Source organism: Penicillium oxalicum, chromosome V, assembly GCF_001723175.1.
Source record: "Penicillium oxalicum strain HP7-1 chromosome V, whole genome shotgun sequence".
In the NCBI taxonomy this organism is placed as follows: Eukaryota; Fungi; Ascomycota; class Eurotiomycetes; order Eurotiales; family Aspergillaceae; genus Penicillium; species Penicillium oxalicum.
Genome location: NC_064654.1, coordinates 3037183 through 3048740, shown reverse-complemented (window position 1 = coordinate 3048740; position 11558 = coordinate 3037183). Strand labels below are relative to the sequence as shown.

The following is an 11558-nucleotide window of genomic DNA, read 5'->3' as shown; positions in this document are numbered from 1 at the left end:
GAAAAAGAAAAAGGTCTAAAATCACACGCATCAATCCTCCAACGCCTCCCAAATACACCTCTCACACCGACAATTGCCCCCCAACGCCCCCGACGCCCACTCCCGCCTCTGCTTCACCCCGAGCCCAATATCACAATAGTGATTCAGGATCTCCTCATCCTTGCCGATTCCGCCCTTTTTCGGGCCGCGGCTTTCAATCCGTCCATCCTCCAGCGTGCGCGCCCACACGGCGGTTTCGGCGTCGTTGCGCGCCCGGAATGTGATCTCGCCGCCCCATTCCCAGCGCACGTTGGGATCACACGAGTGGTTCGCCAGACACCAGAGGGGATGGACGGCGCAGAGCTCGGGACCGCCGTCCCAGGTGGAAAGGCGGCCGGAGGCGGTGCCGCGGAATTTGGCGTAGAGGGTGTTGAGGATCCAGGTGTCGTAGCGGGGGAGGGAGGTGTAGGGGTTGATTTCCATTTCTTCGAGGAATCGGGTGGGTTGGAGGATGTTGAGTTGGAAGGAGAATGGGAGGGTGGAAGCTTCGTCTTTTTGGTCTTCTTGAGAGGAAGAGGAAGAGGAGGTCTGGGTGGTGAGATCCAAGTCGTGGAAATCGCCCCAGATGTACTTGACTTCGGCCAGATCGAGGACATGAACATCCTGCGTGGCGGACATGGCCAGAGCACGACCGAGAAGGAGTAGGTAGAGATAATCCGCTTTATCTTTGGGATCAGGAATATCCTTGCCAATGGATTCCAGCCCATCTTCCAATCCACAGATGGCCCCGTGGTATATTTTCTGCGCGCGATCGTGACACTCCTGACTGCAGAAGATCGTATCGGCGCAACCGCCCTCACAGCTCACGGGGCCATTCTCCGCTGAAAGATCCGGAAGAGGCGCATTACACGCATCGCACAGATCATCATGTAGTCGATTTGTCGCGGTCAAAAGCGACGTCTCTCGCAGAATGATCTCATCGGCGGCGATGTTCTCTTTGGCAAAGAGACCCAACTGCACCGAGACCTCATCCTCATCCGGGGTATTTCCATGAAGTAACGGGAGAGCCACGGCGCGAACCTCGCACTTGGGAGCGACCTCCTTCAGTCGTTCGTTCAAGAAGGCGAGTTCCTCCGGCGCGCGGCGATCAGGCTCATGCTCGTTCCAGGGGTAGAGAATGCGCCGGGCAAAGCCTTGGGCTGGTAGAATAGCCGGGTCGATAGCGTCCAGCTCGAGGTCCCCTTGGATGCCCGTGCGTGACTGGTAGAGTTGTTTGAGGGTCTGGATTTGTTCATTTAGGATACTCACTGCAGATGAGTCGCGCTTCGTGTCTTCCATCTCATCCAGTACTTGCATGCCGCGCACACCAAATTCAAACGCATCGCGATAGCAACCACATCGGACTAGACTGCGGACCAGCACAGCATAGACCTCTCCAATGATGGTATCGTACTCGTCTTGCGTGATGGGGATTCCATCCTCATCCTCGTATTCATCCTCATCATCCTCATTTTCATTCTCATCCCTCTCCTCCGCCTCTCCACGCTCGATCTTCCCATTAGGATCAACTCGTCTGGCATGAAACTCGCACCCGTCCGGATCAACGACAGACTCCAACAACGAAAGAGCCCGATACGCATCCGCCGCAGCCAGATCCGGAAACCCAAGTTGCGCATAAATCCGAGCACGGTCAAGATAAAGGTGTGGATTATGCGCGTCGGCGTAAATCTCGGCGGTCTTGGAGGCGCGAGCCTCGAGCAAGGCTGTTGATGCGGTCATGCTTCTTGACGGGGTGGAATGCAATTGAGCTAGGATCTCGAATTTGTCTCTTTTTATTTTTCGATTTCCGCAAAGGGATTATGCTGCAGGCGCATGCAGCGAGAGCGGAATGCTGATCGCCCTTGAATGTGGATTGAATTGAAGGTCGGCGCTGGTGAAGATCCTTTTGACTTTTTTTTTTGGCGCTCCGCGGGGTCAAAGGTCTTGGGTCTGACATGTGGGGCAACAAAAGGTGATTATCACCTAAAAGAGCTTCTTGAGATTGTAATGAATATTCTATTTTTTTTTTTAAAAAAAAAGAATAAACTAGCATCGGGACACTCATTTACGATTTGTGTCAAGAAGTCATAAGTCTACAAATAGTCCTGTCTTTCTTTGCCTACATAGATAGCTATCAAGCACATTGAATGCCCTTGCATTAACCCCATGAAGCAGTGTGTCTATCTTTCAATCTTCCCAAGGATATCTAGCAATAAATGAGCTCTTCTCTTTAATCCCCAATGCGGTAAAGCTGGCACTACTAACTATCAATCTCAGAGAATCTCCAGTTTGGGTGGATGTCGGAACCTCGAGTGGTGTAATAATTTCCACCTTCATCCGTCATAGATGAATGCCTTGGTTGGGGAAATGCAAAAGTGCAAAGGTTGTAAAACGGATCCTCGTTGCGCTTCAATTCCCGTTGATCATACGGTCATAGATTTTTATCCTGGAGTGGCCGAAAAGCAGATACCGATAGAACGTATTCTATCGTGAGCTACACACTGGGAACATGTCAATAGCCCTGGCTCCAGGTAACTTGAACGATCATCTGCTGTCGCTCGATAAAGTTATATGGTGGACCTATTCCTTCATATCAAAGCTGTCCTGGTCATCACAAACATGATGTGCATGTTCCAATACCACCATCAAAAAGAAGGGTTTCAAGGGAAATGAAAAAGCATAAGAAAGTTCATGAAAGACGCCCGCTAATTTCCCTTCGACGCAATCGTAATTACCGTTTGGGTGGATATCGAGAGAAATGAAAAAGAAGAGTAACACTAATGACCAGGTAAAAGAACCAAAAAGAATCGGGCAAAGCTGCCACGGGGCAAGCATACAATCGAAGAATCAATGTTCGAGGGAATATGTTTTACATCACCTGACAGAGTATCAGCCATTTTTGCACATTAATAGGTAGTCCATGATATTCCCCCCCAACAGGGAAAATGAGAGCAACTCACAGTGCAATTATCGTCGAGGACAACCGTAGCTGGCTCACCAGGGACCACGCCCGCCGGGACTCCAACAGGATTATTTTGACCACTACGAAGTGTGGCCGCAAGACGTGCCAACATGCTCCTCTGGTACTGGGTGTCAGTGATACAGATTACAGCCTTGTTGAACCTCCCTCCCCAGAGACAAACTCACCGTGATAAAGGCTTCGCTCATGCCACCCCGACGATCAACGTCATTCTGGCTCATGATCCGATAGCTATTATGAATTCGCTTACGACTCTCAAGTCCGCCCGGGTGGCGCGGATTGAGGGTGGCAAGGTTCGCCGGGGTCACACAATTTGCCGCGCTGTCAGGATCAAGGATATTGATACCTCTGCGGGCGAGATCTTGAGCGTGACGATCCGGAGAGAAAATCTTGATTGTATTATCAATGCCCGACACGGCAAGGGTGGGCTCGTAGGGATGACCTGTCCAAAGCCAGTCAGTCCATCAGTCTTGGTCATGTAGCTCCCCGGTGAAATGATCTGCGAACCTTGCACAACATTGACCACCTCGCCATCTCCTTCGAGGATGTTTACAAGCTTGGCGGTTTTGCGATCCCAGATGAAGACATGGCCCGAATCACTCCCACTCACGACGTATTCATCGTTGAGGCCAAAGAAATTGACGTCTTTCACGGTCTTGATATTGCAGTGTCCGCGGTACACTTGGGTGTGTGCTGTAACCGGCGTGTGGGCCTCTACCTCACCGTGCCGGGACTTACGTCGTAACCCATGACCAAAGCGATCCCCTTGGCTCTCATCATGATCCGAGTCGCCGTCTCTGTCTTCGTCAGAAGTATCGACGTAGCCCAAGTACCAGCCATCCACCTCCTCGTCGTCCTCGTCGCTATCCACTTCTTCGTCGTCCTCATCGTCGTCACTGTCGTCCATCCCCTCGGTCTCGCGGTTGTTGCTGACACAAAGCCTGTCCGCACGAGCAGCCTCTGATTCCAATGCGGCAAGCGTCGAAGGTCTTGAGCTGCCTTCGGAAAAGGGGACTCGCTCGGAGCGAGAAGCCCTGGAAGCCCTCATGGTTGATTCACACAAATCCTCTTCATCGAGATCGATGTCATCTTGACACCTTTCAATCTCGAGGTCGCTCGATCCATCGTCGTCTAATACCGTGTGTATGCCCCCAAAGGCCCGGTTCACAAAGGAGTAGTCGATTCCCTTTCCGGCCTCCATCAAAATTCCGCGGCCCACACGCAAAACCCAGAACCTCGTTGCCGAGGCTCGATCTGAGGACGGAATTGGCGAAGGGGAACGGGGCTCGCCTTGCGAATCGCCCGGAGCCGCCGAGGTGGCCAGGTCTTCGAGAGGCAGACGGACGGCACTTCCGAACGCGAACACAGCGCCGGCTTGAGTTGGAAAGAGAACGCGCGATTCTTCATACTCAAATCGGGATGCATCCACGTTCACGACGGATGTTTGCCCTGCGAGGCCCTGCAGATAAGGCAGCAGAATTGTATCGATTGCACTGTCCATGGCCGTAGCGGGAAGAGGGAACCGGCCCTCCACTCGCCGCGGCTGACGATCCAACTGGAACCCTCGTAGCAATGCTGACCGGCCACCTTCTATCCAGAGTAAAATCGCTTTGAGAAAGTCGTATCCAAATTGTGACTCGGCATCGATAGACTCGTCCTCGACCGGCGCCGGGACGATCTGCGAGAATCTAGACGCAGTGTCCGAACTTGCGTCTTCGGAATTCTGCCCCGATAAGATGCGAGCGAGAGTGCCAGCAGCCTGCACAAATCGCCAAGACGCCTGACGGTTGCGGCGAAGAGTCTGCTGGAAAATGACCGTCTCTTCCGAGGGATTCGTCGGATAGCGCCACTCGCTCATTACTTGGTCCATCCTAGATAGCAAGTCGGACGCCTGTGACAAAGCCGAGGCGAACGATGCCGAATGATACATGATCTCAGGATGAGCGCCCTGATCTTTGGCCTCCATGGCCTCGCGTGATTCTGTGTCGAGGGTGAAGAGGGTCTGACGAAGCTTGACAAGGCTCTTGGCGATCTGCATGCTGAGCCGTTGAGACTCATTCATCATCGAGTATCGCGCACGCTGAACCATGGCCATTTCATCGCTGTCGGGTGCTGCTGAAAAGAACATATCCTCCGACTCACCGGTCCCATATGCCACACGAAACCCTTCTGATTCTTCCGTGCGCTGATGAGGCTGATGACGATCCCCACTTTCCTGGGAAGACATGGATGACGGCTTGGGCCGCTTGCGGTTCCGACCCTGCGCATCGATCTTGCGACGACTGGACTTTGCGTGTGATCCGGGCAGATCCGAAGCCCAATCTCGGGCATCCGGGCTACGGATGAGATCGAAGCTGTAGATGTGGTCGCCAGACCAGCTGACCACCATCTCATCCGGATTGGCGTCGCTGATCTTGCAGGCAGTGATATGGCCATCGTCGAGATGCTTCAAACGGCGTTTCCCTCGAGGTGCAAAGCGTCGAACACACCGCGTAGCTTTGCCCATCATGTCATCCTCTAGATCTCCGATGGTGGAAGTGGAGCCCCCGGGGCGGCCTCTTTCGGCTAGGAGATCCCGCCCCAGCATGCGCCGATCATGCAGGAAGCAATGCATGTGGGCGCCACCAAGCGCGATGTAGTGCGGCTGACTGGACGAGCATGAGATGGTATTCAAATCGATTCTGAACTTTTTGTATGAAATCAGCGGCGGTGGGACGTTTGAGTCGTCGTGATCTAAGCCTGGCCGATAAGCCATGAAACCCTGACCCCCTGCTGGGGGCGGATACGCCTCGGAGGGCTGACGAAGATCCCACTGGCGTACCTCCCCATCTTCCGAGCAGGTGAGAAAAAGGTGTGGTGACGACTCGGTGACGATTCGCTTCACGCGATCTGCGTGGCTGCGATAGACTCTGGCGTTGGTGTTCCCCGCATTCAAGTATCGGGTTCCGTCGAAGAAATTGTGGAAACGTCGACTGCGAGCCGAGGCCGCAAAGGCCGACGTGGAGGCACTTCCCCCATTGGTACTGGCGTATTCAATATCAAAGACGCGGACTTGAGAATCGCCGGCACAGGTGACTAAAGTCCGGTCATTGGAATGTGGCATGAATTTGACGGAAAAGATATTGGCTTTGTGGCCCGTGGCCACGGTGGTGTGTAGGGCAAACTGTGCATCAGAAGAGTCGGGTTGATATGAGTAGATATTCAGGTGTTGATCATCTGAGCCCGACGCCAAGAGACGTCCGGATCTTGACCAACTGAGTGGTTGTTAGTTGAGCACGACCAGGATGGTTATTTTTTTTTCAAGTCTTCCTTCTCTTCTCCAAAGCAAATGCTTGGGCATGTGAAATGAGGCATGTGACCGAGCGCTCTCCACGCGATGAAGGGAGAAGGATATAATAACTGACAGAGAGGATGATGATAGCGAAAGGGAACCGATTGAATACATACCTCAGCGCATTCACACATTCTGTATGTCCACCCAGTTCGTTGACGATATCCAAGTCCTCGATCCATTCCTTTGCGCCGTAGATACCTCGGAGGGAGCCATGTGCCGAGTGTTGCCCACACTCGCGACGCCAGAGACGATCGTAGAGTGAAGCCCCCATGTTCACCGAGAAACCTCCAGAGATGGGTGGATCGAGCAATACGATCAGATTTCTTCCCAAAAAAGAAACGGTGAGGCTGCTATGACTAGGGATGATCGCAAGTCATGATGGACCCACGGACGCCTAGAAGGGAGGGGGGGGGGGGGGATTGTGGGCAGTGTGAGTGGTGGTGGTAGTAGCTGTAATCGGTAGGCGTATGTAGTGGTGAGAAAGGTAATTGGCGGTGGACACCCAAAAAAGGCAGTTAACCTTTTTGGGGGGAGGGCAGAAGTGCTTTGGGTGCTTGTGCTGGTCTGTATCTGATCTTCACGCACGACGCTTGTCCCCTGGACCTTCTCGTAGTCTCGCTTTCTCTTTTGGGTTTTAGGGCGAATCTGTTTTGAGTGGACACGACGGGAAAGGACGGATGACGTCAGGCCTGTCAGTGCCTACACTGCCAAGTGGCACAGGCGCAGCGGTTCGAAGGGACTACCGAATCCAATACGACAAGACCGTCTGCCATGAGACGGGAATCGAGGCGTACAAATCTGAAAGCCCGTATATTTCACGATTGAATGAATAGTAATTGCGGATGGGCAAGAAGAGAAGAAGAAGAGGAAGAGAAGAGGAAGATGAGAGAGATGTCCGGAATGAAAGAGCAAGTGGACAGGAATCGCCCGCGTACCAGTCATCAACCTTGCCGCCAGCTCACACAGTCACGGTCGAGGTCACGGTGGTTTGCTTGTTCAAAGTCGACCCATTCCCCGTGGAGAAGGGGGGGGGGCAAAGCTTAGGGTACATGGCGTACCGTACTGTGAAGTGCAGACGGCCGGTACTCCTCGCCTTGGGTGGTGCACTCGTTCCCTCCATTACTGGTGACAGGAGTCGCACGAGTCGCCGAGTTGGTACGGCACGACGGTGTCAGCCAGACTTGAGGCCAGCAGAAGGCGACACTAGTGCCAAACCCAAAACCGGGCAGTGGACACTGGCCTGTCCCCGTCGGCCGTCGAAGACATCGAAGCAGCCAGAAAGGTCAACCCGGAATGAAAAAGAGTCTACAAATAATAATAATAAAAAGAAAAAAAAAAGGGAGACCAAGAATTTGTATTTTCTCCCCCCCCAAAAGAACATGATCTGGGCCCGGATTGACCATCCGGCTCTCCAGGATAATGGAGATTAGGTAAGTCGATGATCACTGTCAGTGACAGGCTCAGGATCATTCTGCAACAGAAGTTTGGAGAGCAAGGAAGAGCAAGAATCATGACCAATGAATCTCACCTGCACTGCAGTAACTCTCTCTCTCTCCCACCTGGGAGTCGACGGAATCCTGCTTTCGGCCTCCTTTTAGTTTTCCCGTCCTGTCCATCCCGGCCAACGGTCCAATTCCTCCCACGCAGGGTCAGCACTTGGGTATCCCAACTTCAAAAGTATCGGTGGGCCGACAGAGCGTCCACGGAGCTCACGCCCAAACCGCAACTGCAAGATGTGCAGAATGAGCACAAATAAAATACAGCCATTACTAACGGGCGCAGGGAAAAGAGAGAGAGAGAGAGAAGGGTGACACCAGACACCCGCCGGACGACTCGGACGGGGGCTCCAGAATGTCGGATACGCAGGAATCCCCACGAGGTCCAGACTGTTCGGGAAGCGGATGGAGAGAGATGGGTTGAGTTTCCGTCGAGGAGCGAATCAGAAGCTCCGTAGCTCTGCAAAGCCGGACGTTCTAGACATCGCTTCGAGGGTCGAATGATCGGCCACTGAATCCACCGAATCCAAGGAGGGCCAGTCAGCAGTCACCAGGCAAAAGGGTGACAGGGAGAAAGAGAAGGAGAGAGAGAAAGGCGCCCTGTGGATTGCTCATCCGATTCCAGTTTAGTGCGCCGTTGGACGGGCCTTTAGGACCTGCTCTTGGACTCCCACGGTGCAGTGCCACCTTTGGCACTCACTGCTTGCACTCCGCTCAGAACCACGACGGGACATTTGTGATGTGAGGCATGATGTGAATCATGAACGCGGCTCTAGACTCCCAGGGAGTTTGATGTGATTTCGAGGTCATTTTGTATACATTTGAAAGACTCCAAGAAGATGGACACTCGAATAAATATTCAATGTAAGTCCATGGACTGTATCCTCCTCGACTGAGGTTTGACTTTCAGTACTGTGCCAAAGACATGTATATCTTAGCTTGATCCATATTCTACGTTGATCTCCACCAGACGTTCACTCATGATCTTCCCACGGCCGGGGCTGCCACCCATCTGATCAATATGCCCTGCTCCATTCGTCGGGCTTCATCCATCAACCTTATCGGTGGTACCCATTCTACTAAGGTAGACCCCGTATGCAAGGATCAATGGATATGACCTGATTGTCCATCTTTCACATGATGAGGGGTGGATATATAGGTACCTCCTACCGAGCTCGCCGTAGAGGACGAACCATGACACTCGGGGGTGATCAAGAATGATGACTTGATATGTGGAATGATCCGAAAGAAGGATTACCACGTTGGGCTGCAATGCTTGTCCGGTGACATTGTTGTAGTAGATGGATGATTGGCGGGATCATGGAATTTACATCCCTGCATGGTGGAACGTCGTGTGTTTACTACTAGTGCGTATGACGATCTGATATCTCTGTACCGCAGGCAAGTTGTACACGAGGGGAATGTCTGGAGGAGCAGCATATCAACCTTATGCCCGAGTTAATGCCGGGCAGGACATGGTTGAATAACGAAACACACTTCCATTTTTTTTGTCCATCAATCATCACACATTGAATAAATCCCACATGAGGATGCACGCCAAAGAATACACGAGACGAGCCCTCGACGCCTCTCTACCCTCTCCCTCCTCCCTCTCTCAACAAAGGTCCGTCCCCTGCCGAATGGCTCCACGCACCCGCCCGAGGAGCCTTTTTCCCCTTCGAGGACCGGGCCGACGCATTCGCCCACTGGCGCACATACTCTCGTTCAGACAGAACCATCTCCTCCTCCAATGCCATCATCGTCCGAACTTCCTGCGTCATCAAGTGAATTGATTCTGTGATACTCCTCGCCACTCGACACAAGGCCGACTGCGAGAGGTCTTCTTCATCCGCAGGGGACAAGATGTGCAGAGTCTGCATTCGGCGCGCGTACAGATCCAATTCAGCCTGCAGAGCCCGTACACTAGTCTTCCAGCCCCGATGAAGAGGGTCGATGAACGAGCACGGGTCACCTTGATGGGCGTGTTCCCGTTGCTCCGAAATCCCATTCGCACGATCAAACCACTCCTCAAAGACGGCGACGGCTTGAGTGTACCTCCCCTGAGGTACAGAGGCAGTTAAATCCGAGACCTCCTGCACAATCTGTGAGAATATTTGAATCTGCTCCGAGAACCCCTCGAGTCCCTGGTGATGGTGAGGGGACTTTGATTCCCCGTCGTGGCAATTCTGGAGCCAATGTGCCAAGGACCGCATGTTCAGCTGCTCCTGAATGTTTTTCTCATCCACCAGAATCAACCGGTATTGGCTTGCGACTGCATCGTACTTTTGACGCAGACGGGACTCTGCGGCGGATTTCCACTCGGCTTGTTGCTGGAGCGAGCCCGAATGGAAGAGACTAAGCTGGAGCAGTTCGGTTTGCAATGAGGCAACGTCAGGCCAGGTAGTCGGGATGAGAAGTCCTGCCGCGGGGCCAGATGTAGACCCCGGCGTTGGAGTAGGAGGCTTGACGAGTCTTTTGGTTGGAGATGAAGATTGCTGGGTCGACAATGCCGCGCGAGTTTTCGCCAGAGCAGTTGACGGTGTCGGCTGTCCGATCGACTTGGTACTGACCGGAGCAACTTGGCTACGATGTCGCGCATGACCTCGCACTGTGGCGGAGGAGGTCAATGCCGCCGCATCCCGCGGTTGTTTCAGGGAGGCAGATCGTGTTGGCCGAGGAGGTGGAAGCATCTCCGTACGCTTTGGTGAAGCAGCCCGCTGTCCGGCCGTCGAGGACTGAGTATGCAATCGCAATGTCGAGGTCTTTCGCGGTGATGATGGAGGCCTCAGTGAGGGCACCGTACTCTTCGTGAGGGAAGGCACATTGCCCTTGGGCGCATCGGTCTTCAAGGCGCTCGGTCGTCGAAGACTCGGATGACGGCCGGGCGCACCACCGCTCGTGATGGCCGTGGAAGGGACGCGCCGTGTATCATCGCTCTCCACGGCAGTCAGTTGCTGCCCCGATCTTTTCGGTGATGTTTCTTCCCGTCGCGACAGGAGTCTCGTGGTTGTGGCCGGTGCTTGGAATCGGACCTGTGTCTGTGTGGCACCATTTCCCTCGTCACGCGTCAAGTGGCTTCGTTGAGGGAGGAACGTTCGTCCGCGCGTCGACGGCGCTGTCTCGTTGGAGCTGTCGCTCTCGGCCGGGGAACCGAGTTGAGACAGGCGGGTGTCATTTGCGGAGAGAGCGGGCGGTCGGATGGATGTGGTCTTGGTCGTCAATTTATTTTCCGTTGCCGGTCGTGCGATACTCGAGCTCTGCAGGCGGCGGTTGGATAGGCTTGTATCAGCGAGGAATGCTTGGAGAGTACGTAGCTAGGGGAACCTCATGCGCAGTTTCTCCACGCTGCTTCGCGAACTGACCGGCTTTCGGGGCTCCCGCAGCGAGACGGACCGCGTAGGAATGGGCATCTTCAATCATTCGCCGGGTAGGATCGCACGGCGCTCAACACCATCCACCACTTGGCGGACTCGGTCGCGGGGTGGAAGTCTGGAAATCCGGCATACAGAAATCCGTAGAGCAGAGAACTCGACGGGTCGGCCAAGCTCCTGAGCGCAAGCGATCAGCCGAGACTCGACGATCGGCGGCGCAAACCAACCTTCTCAAAGTGGGGAAAAGGCGCGTGGTCTGAGCAACCCCGGCCCGTGCGACAGGAGGAACTTTCAACGGAGGCACAAGCGAACCGTTCACGGTTGCCTCATCGGACTGGAACTGAGATGCTATGCGTATG

At 53.9% G+C, this 11558-nt stretch overlaps 3 protein-coding genes across 3 annotated transcripts; all 3 read right to left on the bottom strand.

Annotated features, from left to right (window-relative positions):
- Positions 1 to 30: 30 nt before the first annotated feature.
- Positions 31 to 1758, bottom strand: POX_e07066 (uncharacterized protein; the record flags this gene model as incomplete). The annotated part of the gene is made up of 1 exon (XM_050115877.1): positions 31 to 1758. The coding sequence occupies one exon, from the start codon at positions 1756 to 1758 to the stop codon at positions 31 to 33; it is 1728 nt and encodes a 575-aa protein (XP_049968337.1).
- Positions 1759 to 2887: 1129 nt separating this feature from the next.
- On the bottom strand, positions 2888 to 6603 carry POX_e07065 (uncharacterized protein; the record flags this gene model as incomplete). Its single annotated transcript, XM_050115876.1, has 5 exons — positions 2888 to 2896; positions 2979 to 3098; positions 3166 to 3440; positions 3506 to 6252; positions 6446 to 6603. 5 exons carry the CDS (start codon positions 6601 to 6603, stop codon positions 2888 to 2890), a joined length of 3309 nt encoding a protein of 1102 aa, XP_049968336.1.
- Positions 6604 to 9420: 2817 nt separating this feature from the next.
- POX_e07064 (uncharacterized protein) lies at positions 9421 to 11248 on the bottom strand (the record flags this gene model as incomplete). The annotated part of the gene is made up of 2 exons (XM_050115875.1): positions 9421 to 11126; positions 11191 to 11248. The coding sequence occupies 2 exons, from the start codon at positions 11246 to 11248 to the stop codon at positions 9421 to 9423; spliced, it is 1764 nt and encodes a 587-aa protein (XP_049968335.1).
- Between the last annotated feature and the right edge of the window lie 310 nt (positions 11249 to 11558).